Source organism: Palaemon carinicauda, chromosome 7, assembly GCF_036898095.1.
Source record: "Palaemon carinicauda isolate YSFRI2023 chromosome 7, ASM3689809v2, whole genome shotgun sequence".
Taxonomy (NCBI): domain Eukaryota; kingdom Metazoa; phylum Arthropoda; class Malacostraca; order Decapoda; family Palaemonidae; genus Palaemon; species Palaemon carinicauda.
In genome coordinates, this window is record NC_090731.1 from 161,058,151 (window position 1) to 161,083,206 (window position 25,056).

Consider the following 25,056-nt stretch of genomic DNA (forward strand, 5'->3'; position numbering starts at 1 on the left):
CAATACTCCCCGGCAAGGCGTGGAAGTAGAAGAGATAAGAAATGCCGTTGGTAGAACCTTATAAGGAAGTCGTAAATAATAGATAGTTTTCATGAAGTTGTGTATTTTGCTTAAAGTTCACTATTGTATATTTTACTTTGCAATGATTAAGAGTAAAAGAAAAAACAAAATTTCCCACATATTGCCATTCCCTTTGCATCCCCTACTGATATAGGAAGCATCGAACATTTCTCTGAATTTTATTTGATCTCTTGCGGCATTGCCAGCAAAGGGTGGTTCCTGGTTCCTGGTTCCTAATTGCTCACTCCGCAAAATAAGTTTGCGAGCATTCGATCGCCTTATAGATAGGTGCAAAGCTTCTAAGCTTATTCTTATAATTGCAATTAAGCTTAATTTACCTATGCCATACATAAATTAATAATGAAAATCTCAATCTTTACTTTCATAGCATTCTACCTTGAAATCAGATAGGATAACACCTTTCTATCATCAGTTTTAGCAACCTATTGTGGTCCGTTTGGACTTTTCAAATTCTTCTTTCATGTTCATTGCCCTACCTATAAACGTCACCAGATCCCTGCTAGGATTTTGCAACGTACCTATACTTATGTCTACTTTCATTAACTGGGGTATGGAGGCATGGCTCATCGTGTGAGTGTATAGCTCGGCTCTCCCCTCCCCTACTTAGGCAAAGTTTGCTTTGGCAGAATATATAAGAAGGGTGTACTGTCACAAAGCAGGGGTCGCCTCTCCCTAAATGGCCCTATTCATTCCTACTCTTTGCTTTGCCGTTTCCATTCAAAGGTTCCATATTCCTTTCTCTCTCTTTCTCGTGTCTTCGTCTTGGGTTTTATCTTGTTTTATCTTAATTTCTCGTTTGTAAATCTATTTGGAATTCCCATTATTACGGAGGGAAATTATTGTCATTATTACAAACCTAAAGTTACGGCCATTGCATTTCAATGGGTGTTTTCTAAAAATAAATCTTTTACATCGTTTTGTAAATCAAAGCGTATTAAATTGTACATTCATTTTAGCACATTTTAGGGTTGAGGGCGTCTATTGAAAACGACCCTGCCTGGCGATCTGCTGTTTTGGGGTTCGAGACCCGCTCAAGCTCGATGGTTTCTTGTAGTGTCTGCAACCTCACCATCCTTGTGAGCTAAGCATGACGGGTTTAGGGGAAGCCTATAGTCTACCTGATGAGTTATCAGCAGCCATAGCCTAGCTTTCCTTGGTTCTAGCTCGGGTTCTAGCTTGGTAAGTCTCTAGGCCAGTCACTGTCCCTTGCCTCTGCCATTCACGAGTGGCCTATAAAAACCTTTAAGCCTAAGATGGTAATGGAAGGGCGACCTGAATTTTTTCCCCACCTTTAGCACTGGAAATATTAATAATTTATCAACATCATCAAAATACCCAATAAAAAAGGAACACTGATATGACATAGCGGTACACAATGTTATTCAAACGGTATTTGACGATCGATTATTACCGGGAAATATTCAACGCTATGGAATTGGAGAAAACATTCCTAATATTCCAACGATTCCAGAAAAATATTAATGTAGAATTCAACGGTAGTTAAACGTAGAGAGGAGAGGTCCCCCTTTTTTGTTTCATTTGTTTGATGTCGGCTACCCCCAAAATTGGGGGAAGTGCCTTGGTATATGTATATAGTTATAGTGGACGTTACAATCCATATATTTCGTTATAGACATAACTCGCCATTTTTAATTAACCGTAACCTTAACCTTTCAAAACTTTGGATTTATCCTAGACTTGATAATTGTTTATTATCATAGTTATTCTCAACCTGATCTCATAAATTTTCCCTTTATTAAAGTAATGGTGATGATAAAGAATTGAGATCATGAAAAAAAAAATTAGTAATGATAAGAATAATTGCTAAAAAATGTTAGATCAAATGTAGGCCTATGCTGCATATTTTGTATAAGACCGGAGCTTTTACTCGTTTTGAAATAGACTTTGAGAGAACTTTGGGTATTTTTTCATCATAATAATAATAATAATAATAATAATAATAATAATAATAATAATAATAGTAAAGTTACAGTAGTCTGAATGAACATTGATTATTGTTTTTTTTTCTTTTCTTTTTTCTTTTTTGTCAAGAAAGATGGCATCTAGTTCCATCATGACCCGATGGAATTTATTGATTAAAATATAAAAAAGATCAAATATAAAGGACATCAAAAGCAGATATGAGGATAACAAAGAAAGGAAGAAAGGAAGAAAGAAAGAAAGAAAAAACCGTTAGGGTTAGACCATGGCTGTTGTTGAAAGATCTTGTGATATCTCATTCTTTATGGAAACTGATAAGGATCAGTCGGTAGTGTTTTATTTGTTTGTTTGTTTGTTTGTAGAAATGTTATGAAAGATTTGAGGCATTACTTAGTGTCTTTCAGCTTAAAATGTTATTCAATTTTAATTAATTAATCTGGTGTGACTCGAACATTAATTGAATTTCAAAAAAAATGTGAAATAATTTTAAGGAGTATAATTCCGATATATATATATATATATATATATATATATATATATATATATATATATATATATATATATATATATATATGTGTGTGTGTGTGTGTGTGTGTGTGTGTATGAAATAAGATATTTTACACCAAGACATATTTTCGCTTATAAAACAGCTAATAAACTAAATGGCAATCAGTATTGACCGAACAAAACAACTGAAAAGGAAGAGATTGACTAGGCATCAACTGATGCTTTGCTAGTTTCAACTAGTTTTGATGTGAGTGGGTTTGCTAGCGCGCGGATGTCCGATCACGTGCAGGTTGTAATGAAGGTGCATATTATTATTATTATTATTATTATTATTATTATTATTATTATTATTATTATTATTATTATTATTATTAGCTAAGCTACAACCCTAGTTGGAAAAGCAAGATGCTATAAGCCCAAGGGTTCCAACAGGGAAAAATAACCCAGTGAGGAAAGGAAATAAGGAAGTAAATAAACGATGAGAAAAAATTAAAATAAAAAAATAATTAAAAAAGTGACAACATCAAAACAGATATGTCATATACATACATATATCAAGGCACTTCCCCCAATTTTGGAGGGTAGCCGACATCAACAATGAAACAAAACAAAAAGGGGACCTCTACTCTTTACGTTCCTCCCAGCCTGACAAGGGACTCAGCCGAGTTCAGCTGGTACTGCTAGGGTGCCACAGCCCACCCTCCCCCGTTATCCACCGCAGATGAAGCTTCATAATGCTGAATCCCCTACTGCTGTCATATATAGACTATAAAAAGACTCATGTCAGCCTGCTCAACGTAAAAACATTTGCTGCAAGTTTGAACTTATGAAGTTCTACTGATTCAGCTGGAGGTAGGTATTTAATTTTAACAACTGCATTAGAGTTTGTTCATATTGAGAGAGCCAGTGTGCAAAATGGCATATTTTCCACACCTGTTTCTTTCGTAGATGGATGTCGTTATATGAAAGCAGGTTTGTTAAAATTAAATACCCGGTACCTTTCCCAGTTCTGGTGGCCTATTGGAAGCATCCCTGCCAAGGTTAAGGATGGTGAAGCCTATAGGTCTACATGCTGATTCATCATCAACCATTACCTGGACTGCCCTGGTTCTAGCTTGGGTGGAGAGGGGGCTTGGGCACTGATCATATGCAAAAGTTCAAATTTGCAGCAAATGTTTTTATATTGAACAGGCTGACATAAGTCTCTTTTTATAGTTTATATATGAAAGATCTGTTTAAATGTTGTTACTGTCCTTAAAATGTTTAATTTTAATTGTTCATTATTACTCATACAGTTTATTTATTTCCTCATTTCCTTTCCTTACTGGGCAATTTTTTCCTTGTTGGAGATCTTGGCTTACAGCATCCTGCTTTTCCAACTGGAGTTATAGCTTAGCTAGTAATAATGATAATAACAATATGGTCAGTCTATAGTGCATTATCCTGCTTGCTAGAGCAATGTCACTATCCCTTGCCTCTGCCATTCACGAGTAGCATTTAAACCGTACATCTGTTTCATTGCTTGTGAAGATCTGAGTTGACAAACACGAATGCAAGGTCATGACTGAGCGCGCAGCTAAAAAGGCACAGCTAATGAATAATTTACTTGATGCTCTCTTCCTATCTCACTCAACCTCTCTTTCTCTTTATAGTAACCTTGGATTTGGTGAGAAAATGCGCGGAGCACAACGAAGGAGAACTCTCTACTCTGGAAGAGATCTCTCTCCACCAAAGAGACATTGAGAAAATTGAACATCTTCATCGATGGTGTCCACGTCTTCGTATTCTACTGCTGCAGGGAAACCTCATTTCGAAGATAGGCAAGTTTTCATGATTTAAATCGTTGTTCATTTGTTTTATTGCTATCTATTTTACGTTTTGAAATATTTACTACATATGTATAAAACAAAACATCCATTAATACGATTAATTTCTTTAATAATGATAATTTAATTAGAACATAAATGTTTTTCGAGTCACACATTTTATTAAAATCATATTAAAGAAAGTATGAACATATCTGTAAATTAAATTAATTAGATTGAATTATTTTTAAAACTCTTGAACCGTATGGCACATCGCTGGGACCGAAGAGTCCATTCGGCGCTGAGATGAGGTTCAATTGGGGAACGGAATTAAACTAGATGGCAAAAAAGTGGATGCAAGTAGAGGATAGAAATTACTCCATGGAGACCCTTAGTAATACCTACAGTTTTAACATGTCAGGCGCACTGAAAGCAATATCCTTCTATGGAAGTATATGATTTTTAACTATTCTGTCAAATTAAACTACACCAGTTGGATAAGGAGCATAGGCCTACTGCAAGCCGGTGGGCACAATAGGGAAAAGATCTCAAGACAGTTAAAACACGAAGTATATAAACTAATTATGAAAAGGAATGATAAACAGAACAAATCAAAATTAATATAAATGGTAAATGAATACAAAACGAGACTTACGTCAACATGCTCACGAAAAAAAAAGGGGGGCGGGGTTTGCACAAAGTAAGTAACTTCAGAATTTCCTCCGATTCAACTCTGAAATTAGAAAGCTAATATCACAATTAGATAATTTTACATTTTCGCTACAGATGGTATGAAACTTCTAGATAACTTTGTAGTTCTGAAAGAAAACACTAGACCGTGTGGATCAACAGCGTTCCTAGGACTGACCTACGTGGTGAAGCCCGAATACAAATTAGAACATTTATTAGTCTTTTACAAGATGAACAATGAGCTTATTGAACAACGAGAACAGAAACATATGTTTTAGTTCGACAATTTAAGTCAGTCGCCGAAGACAAGACTGGAGAATATATAAAATAAATGGAAGAATAAAAGCATTAAAAGTTCTTTAGGATAGAAATGTCTACTAAAGTATAAAAGAAATAAAAATCGTTTATAATTTGTTTGTACTGTTGAAGAAACGGACCGTATATGTTTCCAAATATAGTTTAGCTATATTTATTCAATATAATTTGGATGTTAATGATAATTACATTTAAGTATTCTTTATTGATAACACTTTTATCTGACGCCACGCAAGAGATGACAAGAGACACTAAGTAAAGAACTAAACGGAAATCACATCACAGATAAGGCGTCACCCGTACTCGGAAACTTCTATCACGTCATCTGTAATATCACCCGTAATTTAGTTATTATTAATAATCTTTAAGATAATATACGTATTTTCATATTGCCCCCATGCAAATGATCACAATAACACCCCGTTATATAGTTTAAATAACTAAATTACGTAATAAAACTTCTACTAACGACATCTTTGTCTCTACAGAGAATGTCACCTGTAATATCACCTGTAATTCAGTTATTATTAATGATCTTTGAAATAACATACGTATTTTCACATTACCCTCATGAAAACGATCACAATTATACCCCGCTATATAGTTTAAATCACTTAATAACTTGATAAAACTTCTACTAACGACATCTTTGTCTCTACAGAGAATGTGCACCGCTTACGAGACCTAGAGTATTTGAACCTCGCCTTAAACAACATAGAAGAAATCGAAGGTTTGGAGAAATGTGAATCCCTGACGAAGATAGATTTCACGGCCAATTTCATCACTCACCTCACTTCTCTGACGAGTCTGCAAGATCTCCCCTACCTGAAAGAACTGTACGAATTGTGTTGTGCGCCCTGCAGTTGGCAGCTGTGTTGTTGCGTCTTCTTCTTCTTCTTCTTCTTCTTCTTCTTCTTCTTCTTCTTCTTCTTCTTCTTCTTCTTCTTCTTCTTCTTCTCGTTATTAGTATTGGACCCAATAGCTGTTTGAGAGAGATCCATTTACTAATCTATATCGAGACGCACAAGTAGCTAATTCATTATGGATTTTCCATCAGTTTCGATACTTCTATTAGCCAGTTTAGTCTATATTCCTCGCTCGATTAATTGAAGCTGAAATCGTTAATTATATCTGAAACTGAAATTGGAACGCCATGTTTAGTGGAAAAGCTTTTTCTTTACTTATCAGTTAGTTGATATGATTGAATTTATTTGGGAAATTGTCTCTTTGTCGTCGTATTCTCCACCAGACGAAAATTACAATTTGCTATCTTTAATTACTGTATTGTTATTCACTGTAGGTTTGTGGAGGAAGCTGAGATAGGAATTTCTGTTGTACGTAAAGTAATGGTGATAAATTTTCAACTAGAGAATAAGTAGCCTAGTGATTCCTTTGATAATTCATTTACCATGAGAATAATCACTGCCAATCCAATCCGCCTATATGGAATTTTATGGGTAATCAAGTTCCTTTATGATTATACCGAGGCGATGATTGTTTAGTGATTGGTAAGCCAACTCATTTCAATGTTTTCTTACTACCTGCCTTTCGAGGTATCACATTTTTATGAAAGGATATTATCCATTATTGAAAGAGTAACTTATAAGTGAAATTTTTCAATGAAAAGATGGTAGTAGGTTGGCCTGATTACCAGCCACCCGTTGAGATACCACAGCTAGAGAGTTATTGGGTCCTTGGACTAGCTAAACAGTACTACATTGTATTCCTCTCTCTCTCTGGTTACGGCTCATTTTTCCTTTGCCTACACATACATCCAATAGTCTGGTCTATTTTTTCCACATTCTCCTCTGTTCTCATACATCTGATAATACTGAGATTACTAGACAATTCTTCTTTGCTCAAAGGGGTTAAATACTGCACTATAATTGTTTAGTAGCTACTTTCTTCTTGATATCACTAGGAGAGACTCATTAGCTATGGTAAGCAGATCATCTAGAAGGACACTCCAAAATTAAAACATTGTTTTCTAGTCTTGGGTAGTGCCATAGCCACTATGGTCTTCCACTGTCTTGGGGTAGTTCTCTTGCTTGAGGGCACACTATTCTACCTTATTTCTCTTCCACTCTTTTTTAAGTTTTTTAGTTTATATCTGAAAGATTTATATTAATGTTACTGTTCTTAGAATATTTTATTTTGATTGTTCATTACTTCTCATGAAGAGTATTTTTTTCTTTATTTCCTTTCCTTGCTGCCCTGTTTTTCCCTGTTGGAGCCCTTAGGCTTTTAACATCCTGCTTTGCCAAGTAGAGTTGTAGCTTAGCTAATAATAATAATGATAATAATAATAATAATAATAATAATAATAATAATAATCCCAAGACTTGAAAGAAAATTGTATGTTATAGTTTATATAAAAGTTTCTAATGAATATCCCATCACATATCAATTTCAAGATCTTCAAGACATTCTATAATGCGAAATAGGAAGAGCAGTAATGGTAATTTCATTACCCCCAGGTACTTGGTGGGCAACCCTTGCACATCGTACCGTGGATATCGCTCTTGGGTAATATGTGTATTGCCTGGGCTGGACGAACTCGACGGCTCAGCAATTACCAGATCAGAGAGACTTAGGGCTTTGCAAGAGCTGACCCAATCGGATTCGACGGTGAGGGTAGATCAGCAGATAGCTATTGGTGAGAGCAATTTCACTACACTCGTGTAGCCTAAACATTTCTCTCTCTCTCTCTCTCTCTCTCTCTCTCTCTCTCTCTCTCTCTCTCTCTCTCTCTCTCTCTCTCTCTCTCAAAACAAATGACAATAGAGATTGCTAAAATCACTAATCAGCAACTCTTCCCGTTGAATGGAGGATTTTCTAGCCTTGTTGTCACAGCAACTGGAACACGTTAACTCATACAGAATTTTGTTATCAACTCCGTCCATATCCTTTAAAAAATCTATTATTTATAGTTTTATTTATGCCACGTGCATCCTTTATTTTCATGCCAATCATAAGTAAAACATTAATAAGAGAAATATACTTGTTTTTATAATTACAGAGAAGAGAGCAAGAGAGAAAGAAAAGTACGCCCAAGACGCCGAGATGAAAAGGAAGACCGAAGAAGCCGTAGAGATGAGTGATGAAGAGTAAGTGTTAAGCGGGGTTCACACGGTCGAACGGTTCGTCGAACTCGGTTTGTCGAACCTGCTTGCCAAACGGTTCGAATAGGTGGAGTCAGGTGAGAGCAGACATTCTTCGAACCATTCGACAACATCAACACGTTCGAATATTTCAAACACTTGTCTGTCGAACTGCATTCGACGAACCGAAAGAGTCTATTGTGTAAAACCGCCTTTATCCTTCTTCCTATTCTTATATTAGTATTATTGTTCTTGACTCGTCACTTGATTGGTTTTTGACTTAAAATTTGATTCTTTTAATGGCTTGGTTACGGTGATGAAACATATATTAGGCCTATACTGTACTCAGATCTTCATGCAAATTTCCCTTTTATAATCTCAATATGATAAAGAGTAAGTGCCTGGTTTTATATATATATATATATATATATATATATATATATATATATATATATATATATATATATATATAGAGAGAGAGAGAGAGAGAGAGAGAGAGAGAGAGAGAGAGAGAGAGAGAGAGAGAGAGAGAGAGAGAGAGAGGTCACACTCAATGGCAAGGAGTATAATTACTGGACTCTCCCCGTCTCTCGGGTATGGGGGAGAGGGGGTAGTCATACCCTGGTGAGAGGGGTTAGGAAAGGGGAATGGGTTGAACCTGTGTAAGTTTGCGTGCATATCTATCTAAATATTTAGCTATCATTTTGACGGGTTGCGTATACTAAATTTCAATCTTTCATAAGGCATTGTGTTTAGCGTAGTCAAATCTTAATTCCAAATTATATTAAAGCTGATACTCCACTCTAATGAACGTTACGTATTCTATTTTGCGAATTTCAGTTCATATTCTTATTATAGTATTAACACAGAGTAAACGATTTTAATCTATATTATGACACCTGGCATAGACTTAACAGCTTATTGTAAAATGGTTTCTCTTGGTACAAAAATGGCTCACCAGAAAAAAAGAAATGTGTCCAGTGTACTGTATATGCCTGATATTAATTATAAGCCATTAATTAATTATATATATAGTCCTTTTACCTAATATCAATTAGACCCAGGCTTGTTCAACCAAGGTATTTACGACAGGAACAGTATGTGAATAAGTCACAAAATACATGGTTGGGAGCTGCATTACATTGGTTACTACCAAAACGCTGGGTGGGGTTCTAACGAAGTTTAACCTTAATTAGATCCAGTCTTGTTGTTCAACCATTTATAATGCACCGTTCACATACCAACATACCAGATGGTGGAATAGCAGCAGCGAACACACGCCAGAGTCGCGCTTAGCTCTTCACAGAGAACTGCAAGAAAGAAGGAAAAAGGAAGAAACCAGTCCAAAGAAAAAGAAGGTAGCCTATACTGAAACTAAACTCTTTTGTTATTGTTTGGTTTGTCTTACCCTGTCAAGATCAAGATGACAGATAGTTTTCTCTTATCTTTCAGTCTGTAGTTTATTTATCAGATAACTTTTTCTTTATCTCTCAGTCTGTAGTTTATTTATCAGATAACTTTCTCTGTATTTTTCAGTCTGTAGTTTATTTATCAGATAACTTTCTCTTTATCTTTCAGTCTGTAGTTTTTATCAGATAACTTTCTCTTCATCCTCTAATCTGTAGTTTATTTATCAGATAACTTTTTCTGTATCTAAATCTGTAGCTTTTTTACCAGATAACTTTCTCTTTATCTTCCAGTTATATATTTTTATCAGAAAACTTTCTCTTTATCTTCCAATCTGTAGTTTATTTATCAGATAACTTTCTCTGTATCTTTAAATCTGTAGCTTTTTTATCAGATAACTTCCTCTTTATCTTCCAATTTGTAGTTTATTTATCAGATAACTTTCTCTGTATCTTTAAATCTGTAGCTTTTTTATCAGATAACTTCCTCTTTATCTTCCAATTTGTAGTTTATTTATCAGATAACTTTCTCTGTATCTTTAAATCTGTAGCTTTTTTATCAGATAACTTCCTCTTTATCTTCCAATCTGTAGTTTATTTATCAGATAACTTTCTCTGTATCTTTAAATCTGTAGCTTTTTTATCAGATAACTTCCTCTTTATCTTCCAATTTGTAGTTTATTTATCAGATAACTTTCTCTGTATCTTTAAATCTGTAGCTTTTTTATCAGATAAGTTTCTCTTTATCTTCCAATCTGGAGGAAAAAGCCAATAACATTACAATGTATATATATATATATATATATATATATATATATATATATATATATATATATATATATATATATATATATATGCATATATATATATATATACATATATATATATATATATATATATATATATATATATATATATATATATATATATATATATATATATATATATATATACTGTATATATATTACCTCACGTTTCTCTGACACGCGTGTTCACTGTAACGTTATCAGATAACTTTTTTTTTTTATCTTTCAATCTGTAGATTTTTTTACCAGATAAGTTTCTCTTTATCTTCCAATGTGTAGTTTATCTAACAGATAACTTTCTCTTTATCTTTAAATCTGTAGTTTATATATTTCCTTGTTTCTCTTTCCTCACTGATCTGTTTTTCCTTGTCGGGACCCTGAAGCTTATAGCATCCTGCTTCTCCAACTAGTGTTGTAGTTTAGATAATAATAATAATAATAATAATAATAATAATAATAATAATAATAATAATAATAATAATAACGATGTTTTCCCCCAAGTAATCACTTGTTTGTTTGTTAACCTGTGTCTAGGTTCTTCCCATAAAACTTTTCACATCCGATGGAAGGCCGCTGAATGTGAACACTGCTAAGCTGGAGTTCAACATCAAGGAAGAAGAAGAAAACAACTGCTTCGTTTTAGAGGTTCACACTTATAAGTAAGTTACGGTTTCTCTTCATCGATTTCAATTATTTTTTTTTCGGTTTTGAAACTAATGTCTTTGCTGAGTGTCTAAATATATCTTTTACGAGATAAATTTCTATATTTCTCTGAAAGTTCTCTCTCTCTCTCTCTCTCTCTCTCTCTCTCTCTCTCTCTCTCTCTCTCTCTCTCCAACTTCTTAAAGTAGGCATACACGTAAGATCACTTCTCTCTCTCTCTCTCTCTCTCTCTCTCTCTCTCTCTCTCTCTCTCTCTCTCTCTCTCTCTCTCTCTCTCTCTCTCTCCAACTTCTTAAAGTAGGCATACACGTAAGATCGTCTCTCTCTCTCTCTCTCTCTCTCTCTCTCTCTCTCTCTCTCTCTCTCTCTCTCTCTCTCCAACTTCTTAAAGTAGGCCTACACGTTAAGATCTCCGCTTTCTTTTTCCTTTTAAGATGTTTCATGCAATGTCAAATAAACAGCCAGCAGTTAAATTAGAATATATAAATTATGAAAACAATATCATTCCATGTATTTTATCGACGTTAGTCTGTTAGTCGGAAATCGGAAATATAAGAAGAGCTTACAGTTTTTTAACATAACATTCTAAATTGTGTTTAACACTTTACCTGAAGAATGACTTTATAATAACAATCTGAGCAAATATTATTATTATTATTATTATTATTATTATTATTATTTGCTAAGCTATAACCCTAGTTGGAAAAGCAGGATGCTATAGCCCAGGGGCTCCAACAGGGAAAATACCCCAATGAGGCAAGGAAATTAGGAAACTAAAAGAGAAGTAATTAACAATGCATGAACAAGGCTCAACCGTAAAACCGTTAGTTTGGCTAACTTTGAATCAGACAGTTGCAGATTAAGATTTCGTAATGAAGAACGGTTTGACCTAGACTTATGTCCTTAAACTAACACAGAGACTATCAGTTTAATGAACTATATTGTCTGGGAAAGAACTTGAGCATGATATTATGGATAACCAGATATATAAAGACTATATTTTTTCTTTATAACTGATTAAAAAAGAATATTTTTGCCTGAGACTTGGATTATTTGAATAGTAAAAGTTTCAAATACCTTACTTCAAGGTAATTCAAGGATAAAGTATATGAATTATGAGAAAAAACTATATTAGATCCACAGTTTTGAATTCGCTGAAACAAGTTCTTGCGTCTGTGGCATCTAATTTTCTATTGCTCAAACCACATCTAATTTTTATTCTATACCTTATGCATTAAACTTGCCTTTGCATGTAGGCCTATTAGTTTTTTATTTTTTTTTATCTTTTTATTAAAAAGTTAAATTACATCTTCTTCACAATCACAATATTTACAGTATAATTACATTTAACTGCATTTTCTATAAACAAATCCATCTAATTTAACAATGTTTGATTTTTTGTGACCTTCTTGCTCGGAACTGCTCGTATATAAACTCTTTATCTGTTGAATAAAAGTTACGGCATTCACTTTGCCTCTGTTAAAACCCCCTCGCACAATATATATATATATATATATATATATATATATATATATATATATATATATATATATATATATATATATATATATATACAGAATATTTATCTGGACTCTTTTAGGTACTTGGACCCGTCGTTGATTAGCTGCGATGTGGAACCTTGGTACGTGAGAGTGACCGTCAAAGGAAAGATATTGCAACTAGTTCTCTTCGAAGAAGTCAAGCCAGGTCAAGCAGTGGCTAAAAGGTCAAGCATTACAGGGCACCTCGTCGTCACAATGCCTAAGGTCAGTTATAGAGTTCATATTTCCCCTGTAGATTATTGTTATTTTATGTTGAACCAATGAAGGCTAGTTACTCTTGTCGTAAGATGTTCAAAATAGATTATTCGTTGAATTAACGTTGGTGTTATTAAGTTTAGCTGGTCTACTGTCAACACGGGCTCTTGCTACATAAGCAATTCGCAGATACTGATTAATCTTTCTATTGCTCATGGATAAAAAAAAAAAAAAAGAAACAGCGTCTTTGAGTTGTTTTTAGTTGCGGTGGCCGATGTGTTAACGTCCCTGACTGGTGAACGCCAGACTGGGGTTCGAGTCGCTCTAAGACTCGTTAGTTTCTTTGGTCGGTGGAACCTCACCATCCTTGTGGGAGCTTATAGGTCTATCTGCTGAGTCACCATTAGCCATTGCCTGGTCCTCCTTGGTCCTAGCTTGGTTGGGGACGGGGCTTGGGCACTGATCATATGTATATATGGTCAGTCTCTGGGGCATTTTCCTGCTCAATAGGGCTATGTCACTGTCTCTTGCCTCTGCCATCCATGAGCTGCCTTTCAATCTTTAAACCTAAGCGTGGGTGGATCCGGTAGGCCTACTGTTTGCAATCATCTGGAAGATGATATAGCCTATATTAGCAACATGTGTAGCCTAATACGAATTTTCTCAGCAATTTTAATACATGAAGTACAAAACTTCTCAGCTTCTCATTTGTTCTCTTTTCCTCCTTCCATCTTATGGAATTTTAATTAATTATCAATTACCTCTCGCCTGAGACCATTACTTTGTAACCGGAGATGATAAGGCCGGGAGCACACTAGCGACTCTGTGGCGCCACAAAGCCACAGCATCGTGTGGCGGGGATGTGGTCTCCCATAGGTTTCCATTGTTTTCAAGTTTTGCCGCGCAAACTAGCGACTGTGGCAAGCGACTGTGGCTCTCTGTCGCTCATCCCCGCCACAGGCGTGGCGTGGCTTTGTGGCGCCACAGAGTCGCTAGTGTGCTCCCAGCCTAAGGATTGCGTAATGCTAGTAAGCTCATTCGCTCGCTCGTTCTGTTGGCAATAAATTTGACAATTTATTACATAAAACTTAAGCAAAAAATTGCGTTTTTTGAATATGTTAAAAACGGTATTTTGTCGTTAGAAAGAAATCATGGTGTCTAATTGATTCTACGAAATTTGATAACTCCCTTATATAATAAAGAGAAAGTGTATGGCTATATATATATATATATATATATATATATATATATATATATATATATATTTATATATATATATATATATATATATATACATATATACTTTCCATATATATATATATATATATATATATATATATATATACACTGTATATATCCATACATTTTCTCTTTATTATATATTGGAAATATATAGTAAAGATGGCGAACAGTTCTCATGAAAATTTAGGGAAATGTCACCCATGAATCAATGATCGATTACGGCATTAAGCTAGATCTTCATCCAGGTAACTTTCAGAATTATCATTATTATCATTATTATTATTATTATTATTACTAGCCAAGCTACAACCCTAGTTGGAAAAGCAAGATGCTATAAGCCCAAGGGCTCCAACAGGGAAAAATAGCCCAGTGAGGAAAGGAAATAAGGAAATAAATAAATGATGAGAATAAATTAACAATATATCATTCTAAAAACAGTGACAGCGTCAAAATAGCTATGTCCTATATAAACTATTAACAATGTCAAAAACAGATATGACATTTATAAACAATAAAAAGACTCATGTCATATATAAAAAATAAAAAGACTCATGTCATATATAAACAATAAAAAGACTCATGTCAGCCTGGTCAATATAAAAACATTTGCTCCTACTTTGAACACGATCTATAGAACTATTTTGTATCACGTGACTAGAGATATGAAACAAATTCACAGGAATCCGTTTAATAGATTCACGTAACTTAATGTTGTCGATAACCAAAGAGAAATAACCTGAAGGTAAGAATTCCAGCTCCTTCCAAGTGGATATTTTCCCTTTGAATACGCATACACCGAATAGTCTGGCCTATTCTTTACACATTCTCCTGTCCTCATACACTTGACAACACTGAGATTACCAAATAGGTAATAATAATAATAATACAAAACCACATCTTATTCTGGGGAAATCAGGAATCCTTTTTAAGTTTAGTGACTTTTTTTTGTGATGCAAAGCTTCGTAATTGCTACGGTTTTTGTGTTCCTGATACTTATAGTATTTATTCCTCTAATAGGCATACCAAAGCATCACCTTTCTTCTTCTTCTTCTTCTTCTTCTTCTTGTGGTCCTTTATCATAATTTTTTGGGGGCGGGGAGTGGATTAAGGTCTTGACTACAAAACGCGTTAGGTTGCATATCTTAAATAGAGGCTGTTCCTCGTAAAAACAATTATAAAGAATGGAATATGTTAAAAAAAAATAAAAAAAAATAATAGGTTATTTTCGTTGCAATAGTCTCCGTTACTCCCTGTTCGTTTGTCACTGGTAGTCTTACACACGGTCTAGGTCCAGTCTCTAGGTATACAGTATATATCTAGACCATGGTTACACCGCTGCCTTGAATGCTAACAATTCCGTAGATTTACGCTTATTATCATTATCATTACTTGCTAAGCTACAACCCTATATGGAAAAGCAGTATGCTATAAGCCCAGGGGCTCCAACAAGGAAAATAGCCCAGTGAGGAGAGGAAACAAGGAAAAATAAAATTCTTAAGAAGAGTAACAACATTAAACTAAATATCTCCTATATAAACTATTAAAACATGAACAAAACAAGAAGAGAAACAAGATAGAACAGCGTGCCCGAGTGTACCCTCAAGCAAGAGAACTCTAACCCAAGATAGTGGAAGACCATGGTACAGAGGCTATGGCACTACCCAAGACTAGAGAACAATGGTTTGATTTTGGAGTATCCTTCTCCTAGAAGAGCTGCTTACCATAGCTAAAGAGTCTCTTTTACCCTTAAGAGGAGGAAAGTGGCCACTGAACAATTACAGTGCAGTACCCCTTTGAATGAAGTAGAATCTTTTGGTTATTTCTGTATTGTCAGGTGTATGAGGACAGAGGAGAATCAGTAGAGAGTAGGCCAGATTATTTGGTGTGAGTAGGGAAAGGGAAAGTGAACCGTAACCAGAGAGAAGGACCCAATATAATCCTGTCTGGCCAGTCAAAGGACCCCATAACTCTCTAGCGGTAGTATATCAACGGGTGGCTGGTGCCCAGGCCAACCTTCTACCTACTTCCACCAAACAAGTTGTTATCAGTTTGAAAGGCTGTTGTTATCGCCACTCACGCTGATGGGGATAAGTTATCGAAATAACTCTACTATTCCGTTAAAAGATGCCTCGTTGCACCCAGAACTTCGAAAGCTTGAGAGGGAAACTTTAAACATTATATTATGTAAAGTCTTCCTACTCTTATCCCCGTGATATTGTTAGGAAGAGTCACTCAAACTCCACTAGAAAGTTTAATCGTTAAGAATTGAAGTACCTTAATATGAAAGTAAGTCGTTTTTATATAAAAAAACGCTCATAAGATTGTTACACACACACACACACACACACACACACATATATATATATATATATATATATATATATATATATATATATATATATATATATATATATATATATATATATAGTGTATGCGTGTAAAACAATGAGTCAATTTAGATAAAAGGAAAGGAAACAAACAAAACGAATTTTAAATTCATTCTCAGTTCCAGAAGTGAACGGAAACCACCCTTACAATACAACCTTCAGCACCCCTTGGACGAGTAAAAATTTTGCACAAAAATATTGTATATTCTAAGGTGGCACAATGAAAGTTTCCATTGCAATAATGACTTGATAAAAGACGTAAAAAATATTCGGTCAAAGAACTGATTATCTTAGAACACCGATATGCTATAAAATAGTTTCAAATAGATTGCCTATAACGGCTTCCCACCCTGGGGTACATTTTTACTCTTCAAGGGGGTACATTGGATCAAAGATTATAGCCATTACTGCACAATACATGAGGCAATCTTCATTAGGATTGGAGAATAGAATCATATCACAATATCAATTTCATAATTTATACATGAATATATAAACACGCCCAAAGGGTACTGAAATACAAAAAGGATAGTAACCCTTGGTCTATTACTTCACTGGACAATAATCTTTCCAAATATAGACCCATTAACGATAGGAGAATATCGGGAGTTAAATGGCAGGATAGGATTAGAAATGAAACTATAAGAGATTACTCGAGTGCCATATGTGGATGAGATCATGGTGAGGGGTAGATGGAAATGGTCTGGGCATGCTCTTCGCACTCCCCAAGAGAGATTAGTTCACCAAACGTTCAACTGGGATCCACAAGGCACTAGAAGAGTTGGAAGACCCAGGCCTACATGGCTGATAACTATGAAGCGTGAAGTGGGAGATAATGAATGGAGTAGTGACTTAAAAGCTTAAGATAAGACGACTGGCGAAATCTAACCTAGGCCCTTTGCGTCCATAGGCTTAGGAGATGATGATGATGATGATGAACGATAGGCAGAATAGAAACACCAGATTCTGCCTACCTGTAGCCTCTGAATAACTTCAGTTGCATTGTAAGGTCAAATGAAAGGCAGAGTTTTGGATATTGAAAGGTCAAGGCTGGAAGCTACTCCAACTTAGAAGGTCAGATAAACGAATTTGACGTAAGAGTTAATGGAACCCTGATTCATATAATTATTATCATTATTGTAGCTAACCTTTAAAGGCCAGTTAATGAAGAATATTTATCTTTCAAATATTGTAAAGTTGATTCGCCGAGAAAGTGATTTCTTTTATGTGGTATTTGCAACAATAGAACCTTTGATGCTTTGAACGAATCAAGAAAATACAGCTCTATAATATTGTACTGAGTTTAAACCAAAAGAGGTTATAGGTCTATTTTTTTGTACTGAATTTGAACCAAAAGAGATTATAGGTCTATATTTTTTGTACGGAATTTGAACCAAAAGATATTATAGGTCTATTTCTTATACTGAATTTGAACCAAAAGATTATAGGTCTATTTTCGTACTGAACTTGAACCAAAAGAGATTATAGGTCTATTTGTTATACTGAGTTTGAACCAAGAGATTATAGGTCTAATTTTGTTCTGAATTTGAACCAAAAGAGATTACAGGTCTATTTTGTGTATTGAATTTGAACCAAATGAGATTATAGTTCTATTTCTTTACTGAATCTGAACCAAAAGAGATTATAGGTCTATTTTTTTTTTTACTGAATTTGAACCAAAAGAGATTATAGGTCTATTTTTTGTACTGAATTTAAACCAAAAGAGACTATAGGTCTGCTTCTTATAATGAATTTGAACCAAGAGATTATAGATCTATTTTTGTTCTAAATTTGAACCAAAAGAGATTATATGTCTATTTTTTGTACTGAATTTGAACCAAAAATATTGTAGGTCTATTTTTTGTACTGAATCTGAACCAAAAGAGATTGGAGGTCTATTTTTTTGTACTGAATTTGAACCAAACGAGATTATAGTTCTATTTCTTTACTGAATTTGAACCAAAAGAGATTATAGGTCTATTTTCTGTACTGAATTTGAACCAAAATATATTATAGGTCTATTTTTTCCTTTTACTGAATCTGAACCAAAAGAAATTATAGCTCTATTTTATTGCACCGAGTATAAACCAAAGGAGATTATAGGTCTGTTTTTTTTTATCAACTTTGAACCAACGAAATAAAATTACTTTTCTTTAAAAGCTTTTCGAGTTTATTCAGTGGAAAATGGCAGTTCATAAATTTCTTTTTGAGCCTGGTCAATATACTCCGTGGAAGAAATCCTTTGAGGATTCGAGTCTAAATAACTCGCTTATCCAGTTTTTACCGAGATGGATGCAAAGATACCTAAGCGAAGGACTTTCTGTATCCAATGAACCTGTATTATCCAAAACACATTTTTTTTTAAGATCAAATCACCCTGAAAAAAGTATTTGTTATATATTTCTAGTCATTTATTATTTAAGTATTTTTCATGTTTGGAATAAAAATTGATACATACCCAAATCTAATTTCAAATATTCAGAATATAAACTTTTCTTCATATGAACTACAATTTATTTATATGTGACACAGTAAAACATGAAAGCAATGGGACTAAGAGCCCGTGCTGACATAAGGCCAATTTAGTATAAAAAATCAAGGTCCCTTGTTAGAATTGATAGTATAGACGCTTGCTCTATAGGCTATTGATTAATTTTATATATATATATATATATATATATATATATATATATATATATATATATATATATATATATATATATATATATATATATATATATATATATATAAAAGAACAATAAACGCTAGTCGAATTAAGAACACCTTATAAAGAGCAAACAGAAACTTACGGTCTATTAAATTTCTTATTACTGATCTAGATATTAATCTTTGGCACCGTCGTTCAATTAGTTCATTATGCATGTTGCATAAGATTTTTCGTAACTCTGACCATCCGTTACATTCAGGTCTCCCTGGACAATTCTATCCTGTTCGTAATACTAGGCAGGCAGTTAATTCTGATAGCCAGGCCTTCTCCATCATGAGGTTCAATACTTCACAGTATTCTGGAAGTTTTATTCCAGCTGTTACCAAGTTGTGGAATGATCTTCCTAATCGGGTAGTTGAATCAGTAGAACTTCAAAAGTTCAAAGTTGGAGCAAATGTTTTTATGTTGACCAGGCTGACATGAGTCTTTTTATAGTTTATATATGACACATCTGTTTTTGACGTTGTTAATAGTTTATATAGGACATATCTGTTTTGACGTTGTTACTGTTTTTAGAATTATTTATTGTTAATTTATTCTCATAATTTATGTATTTCCTTATTTCCTTTCCTTACTGGGCTATTTTTCCTTATTGGAGCCCTATGGCTTATAGCATCTTGCTTTCCCAACTAGTGTTGTAACTTGGCTAATAATAATAATAATAATAATAATAATAATAATAATAATAATAATAATAATAATAATAATAATAAATGGAAACTAAACAAACTCAAGAACGGCTAAGCTGAATTGGACTGAACGGATTTGTTTGTATTTCTTTGGGGAAGAAATCAACTCAAAGTATCTACGAAACAATTCGTTAAATCTTATGATTTTTCTCCAAGTTAATCCTCTCACGAAGAGCTCCTAATAGTTCAAGTTGTTAAATCAGCAACGTTGATACATCATGGATTCGCCCCTTTTTAGAAAAGTTTTAAATTATTGTTGTCGTTATTGTTTTCACCAATGAGTTTGCGAGAAGGTATGTTTTCATAAGTCTACGTCCTTAGGAATATCCCCCCCCCCACCACCAAAAAAATGGAGATTGGGAATATTTACCTCCGGCAACGAAGTTGGGAGGAGGTTATGTTTTCGCCCCTGTTTGTCCGTTTGTCTTTTTTTGTCTATTTGCTTGTGAACAACTTCTTGGCCACAATTTTACTCGTAGAGTAGTGAAACTTTCAGGGATTAATTGTTATATTGAGACGTGAATGTTATTGAATTTTGAAAGTCCAAGGTCAAAGGACAAGGTCAAGGTCATGCAAAATGTCGACCGAATTACCCCTAACCTTAACCTTACAGGATACCAGTTTATTGCTATGACTGTCTGGTCAGCAAGCCTGAACTTCGCACATGGTTGTCACACAGACTTCAAATACGCATACGGTCTAAATTGATTCTGGGAAAGGCAAGCTGGTTTCGAGAAATAAGCTGCCGAGGCGGAGGTCTGCACTTTCAGAGTGCTTCTCATTACTTATTTAAATGCTTTATAGACGACTATATAATCGCAGCACTTCTTTATATATCATTATTAGCCTATTATTATTATTATTATTATTAGCTAAGCTAAAACCTTAGTTGGAAAAGCAAGATGCTATAAGCCCAAGGGTTCTAATAGGGAAAAATAGCCCAGTGAGAAAGGAAATAAGGAAATAAATAAATGACGAGAACAAGTTAACAATAAATCATTCTAAAACAGTAACAACGTCAAAGCAGATATGTCCTAGGCTATATAAACTATTAACAACGTCAAAAACACATATGTATATAGAAACTATACAAAGACTCATGTCAGCTAATGTATTCATAAGTACGCTATTGAGTAGCCTTGGCGTGGGAGCTCATGAATAACAATGAATGACGAAAGCTCTTAATTAAATCAATACATACTAATTGACAACTGTCTTTCTTGGACTCATTTATTGCACAGAAGATAGAGTAACATCCAATATTTTAGACTTCTTTTTTTCTTTTCAGCTGCTACCTTCCAGGATGGCGTATGGCAAGTCGCCAAAAATAATATCACTCGAAAAGGACGAGGCAAAAGAGAAAACAACTTTGGTTCAAAAGGAGGCAAATAAAGACGGGAGTGAGAGGTGGGTCTAGGTTTCGCCAAGTTACCAGTTTCGTCATTCAATTCAGGTTTATTTTCTTTTATTTTGATAAAAAATAAAGTAATAATATTAATGATAGAAAGTTAAAATAATAAGCGAACTTAATAGTATCGCTAGATTTCTACACGAATGAATAGAATAGTTGAGAGTTTTAGAGTTGAAAACAGCGAATAGATTTGAGATGGACGAAAGTCTTGGAAAGTTTAAGACTTTCTTCCCTCGAAGAAAGATTACAAACTGGTCCAAAAAGGGAACGTGAGGTTTGGGTGTAGCCCTAAGCCTAGAGTGTTATGAAAAGTTTATGAAGTAGGTTTATGTAGTCTTACGTCGCTCGACGAAAGTTAGTATCAGTGAATAGATAACGAATTTCAATGATATACCGAAGATTTAATTTATTCTACGTGAAGAATTCGTATGCCATTTATCAATTTATTGTTTCTGTCATTTTCAACATCAGAGAACAAGCTACCATTTTTAAAGAAATAACTTGCATAAAATAAAGTAGAATAATAGATAAAAGGTGGGTTAAACCTCGAGACAGTCCAACAACTAGGACTAACTCGATCGTCTCGACAAATCAGCCAAACGCTATTTTTAAATCTTCCCATTCAGTTTGTGGAATTAAACTGTTATTGCTCACATTATTCTTATTCAAATTCTTCCCCGAGCGTTGGCCTTGGATAAGCTTAACAACATCAAAGACAGAAATTGCAATTTCATAAAAAAACGATTGAACCATAAATAGTGGAACGAACGTTCCTGAATGGCACCGATGCTACTAAATCACATTTCTTAAAAAATAGATGAAATTTCTTATTTTTTTTTTTTACTTTTGATTTAATTCAGTATACTTGGGTCTGAAGATTTTAATCAATACGATCTTATTATTATTATTATTATTATTATTATTATTATTATTATTATTATTATTATTATTATTATTATTATTATTATTATTATTGCCGTAACTTTGCAGCCATGTCACTTAAAACGTCCTTTTCAATTGTAAAATGTCTCGCTTTCACAAAAGAACTCGTTGAACACTGAGGGACACAAAAGCCGAGATAAATGGAAAATGGTTTGGTATCTTTATTGCATTTATGATATTCAAAACAACAACGTGAACACAGAACTTAAGAACAGAGAATGATTTGTATACATGATTACGTACATAGACTATGGACGTTTATATATATATATATATATATATATATATATATATATATATATATATATATATATATATATATATATATATATATATATATATATATATATATATATATATATATATATATATATATATATATCGCTTTAAAATCATAACACCCATGTCCCTGCGTCATTTAAATCTACTATACTTATTTTTTCTCAGAGAATCCAACTACCTCGAAATCGGAGACATCAATCGTTCGACAGATTACACAACCATTGTGCCAGACTCAGACAAGGAAGGGCAACAACGAGCAACAAGACCACCACCACACTCTCAGTTCAAGAGGAAGGCAGACGAAGTTACAGAACGGCCCAATTCGCCCGGCTTCATCGACGATGAAAATGTTCCCCCTCTTGAGTGAACGGGTTCTTCTTACCTGTTTCGAGTTTTTTGTTGGCGGGTAAGTTCGTTTGTTGTTGTTATTCTGCTTTTCATTTCCGTGGAATATCCTCGTTAATTGTTTTAGTTAATCTCTATTTTCTTGTAAGTTTCTTTTTTATTTCCTAAGAATATTTATATCAGTAATGTTAATTTTCTCTCTGCTTTCCAATCGTTATCCCTACATTAAGGGGTCGGTTGCTTGATTGCGCCCTCTCCAGTGTCTTCTACCTAAGGCATCCTGTTCCACCAAACTTCATCTCTCCATATCATCCTTCACCTTATCTCGCCATCTAATTTTCTGCGTCCCTCATTCCCTCATATCCCCCAAACAGGTTCCTCCCAAGTCTTCACTCCCTCCCCCACCACTCATCCTCAACACGTGCCCACACCATTTCGATCGTGACATAATATCTTCACTCATTTTATCCTGGTCTTCCTTTCGTGACCCGTTTAGAAATCTTCTCGTAGTCGTCTGCATCAATATCGAAATCTGAACACTTTATAATAAAGATAAGGTTAATCAAGACATATCACACTCATTATTAGGAATGGAAAAAAAAACGATAGATTGATAGAGCTTAATTACTATTTTTAAATGTGTAGGCCTACTCCCAACAAAAATCAATGGTGCATCACAGCAAATATAAAAGTAACATGAAAAAAATCTATAAAGATAATAATTAAGACTCAGAAACGAACGTAGGAATTCTCAGTACAAAATATGAAATAGGATATCAGAAAATAATTATTGATAAAGAGTAGAGAGATAAAAAAAAATAGTTTACTAAAATGAGTTTTGTCAATCTTCCTTAATTACTTCCCCTTCAAATATGACATCTATTAAGTCTTTTGATATTAAACCCTTACTGGGCAGATCCTTAGCTTCCATTCAGGATACTTAATGTTTCTTTTCATCAACAGTTTTGTTAGAAACAGTGTTTTTTTTCCTGATTTTTAAGTCTTGTACGAATGAGAGTGGTACTCTTTATTGCTAATTTGCTAAATGCTGTTAATAGCAGCCAGGCAACATTTTAAGGAACGTGATATGCATATTTAATGCGTATTTTGCTATTACGTAAATTGAAATTTTTCTCTCACAGGCGTTGCATATAGACACACACACACACACACACACACACACACATATATATATATATATATATATATATATATATATATATATATATATATATATATATATATATACATACATATATATATATATATATATATATATATATATATATACATACATATATATATATATATATATATATATATATATATATATATATATATATATATATATATATATATATATATATATATATATATATGTGTGTGTGTGTGTGTGTGTGTGTATGTGTGTGTGAGAGAGAGAGAGAGAGAGAGAGAGAGAGAGAGAGAGAGAGAGAGAGAGAGAGAGAGAGAGAGAGAGAGAGCTCTATATGTTGTTTTTATATCCACAATATTCTCATTCACTACCGCCCCTCACTCTTTAGGCTTATCTGATCTCTACTCTTCTATGAATCTCAAGACAGAGCAGTATTTGTTGAGGAGTTGTGGATCCCTTGGTGAAGGATATGCACCCTAAATGGAGGACGATACTCTCTCCAGAGATAATGCAATCTCTTTCATTTCATTTTCTATGAAATGAAAATGAATGGCATTTCTGTCCGTGCAGGATGTGAAAATCATCAAATGGACAGATTAATAAATAGGCAAATGAAAAAACATATATATATATATATATATATATATATATATATATATATATATATATATATATATATATATATATATATATATATGTGTGTGTGTGTGTGTGTATATATATATATATATATATATATATATATATATATATATATATATATATATATATATATATATACTCGTCTGCCTAACTAAATAGC

General features: G+C 33.8%; 2 protein-coding genes across 6 annotated transcripts in view; one reads left to right on the forward strand and one right to left on the reverse strand.

The window, feature by feature from the left end:
• l(2)k01209 (lethal (2) k01209) overlaps window positions 1–6,242 on the reverse strand; it is an 81,621-nt gene extending 75,379 nt beyond the window's left edge. For 2 of the 4 annotated variants that reach the window (XM_068377060.1, XM_068377058.1), the window contains exon 1: window positions 5,982–6,001. In XM_068377060.1, the coding sequence (XP_068233161.1) occupies window positions 5,982–5,986 (5 nt within the window). In that variant the 5' untranslated portion in view covers window positions 5,987–6,001. Of the gene's footprint in view, window positions 1–4,989; window positions 5,013–5,981; window positions 6,002–6,128 lie in introns of those variants that run through there. The other 2 variants (XM_068377064.1, XM_068377063.1) reach the window with 2 other exon arrangements.
• Window positions 1–23,153, forward strand: part of LOC137644109 (dynein axonemal assembly factor 11-like) — a 26,601-nt gene extending 3,448 nt beyond the window's left edge. Inside the window, exons 2-10 of one of the 2 annotated variants that reach the window (XM_068377066.1) lie at window positions 4,182–4,349; window positions 6,001–6,175; window positions 7,817–7,995; window positions 8,359–8,446; window positions 9,693–9,798; window positions 11,187–11,311; window positions 12,916–13,081; window positions 21,407–21,525; window positions 22,919–23,153. In XM_068377066.1, coding sequence (XP_068233167.1) covers window positions 4,182–4,349; window positions 6,001–6,175; window positions 7,817–7,995; window positions 8,359–8,446; window positions 9,693–9,798; window positions 11,187–11,311; window positions 12,916–13,081; window positions 21,407–21,525; window positions 22,919–23,120 — 1,328 coding nt within the window. In that variant the 3' untranslated portion in view covers window positions 23,121–23,153. Of the gene's footprint in view, window positions 1–4,123; window positions 4,350–6,000; window positions 6,176–7,816; window positions 7,996–8,358; window positions 8,447–9,692; window positions 9,799–11,186; window positions 11,312–12,915; window positions 13,082–21,406; window positions 21,526–22,918 lie in introns of those variants that run through there. The other variant, XM_068377065.1, reaches the window with a different exon arrangement.
• The last annotated feature ends 1,903 nt before the right edge of the window (window positions 23,154–25,056 follow it).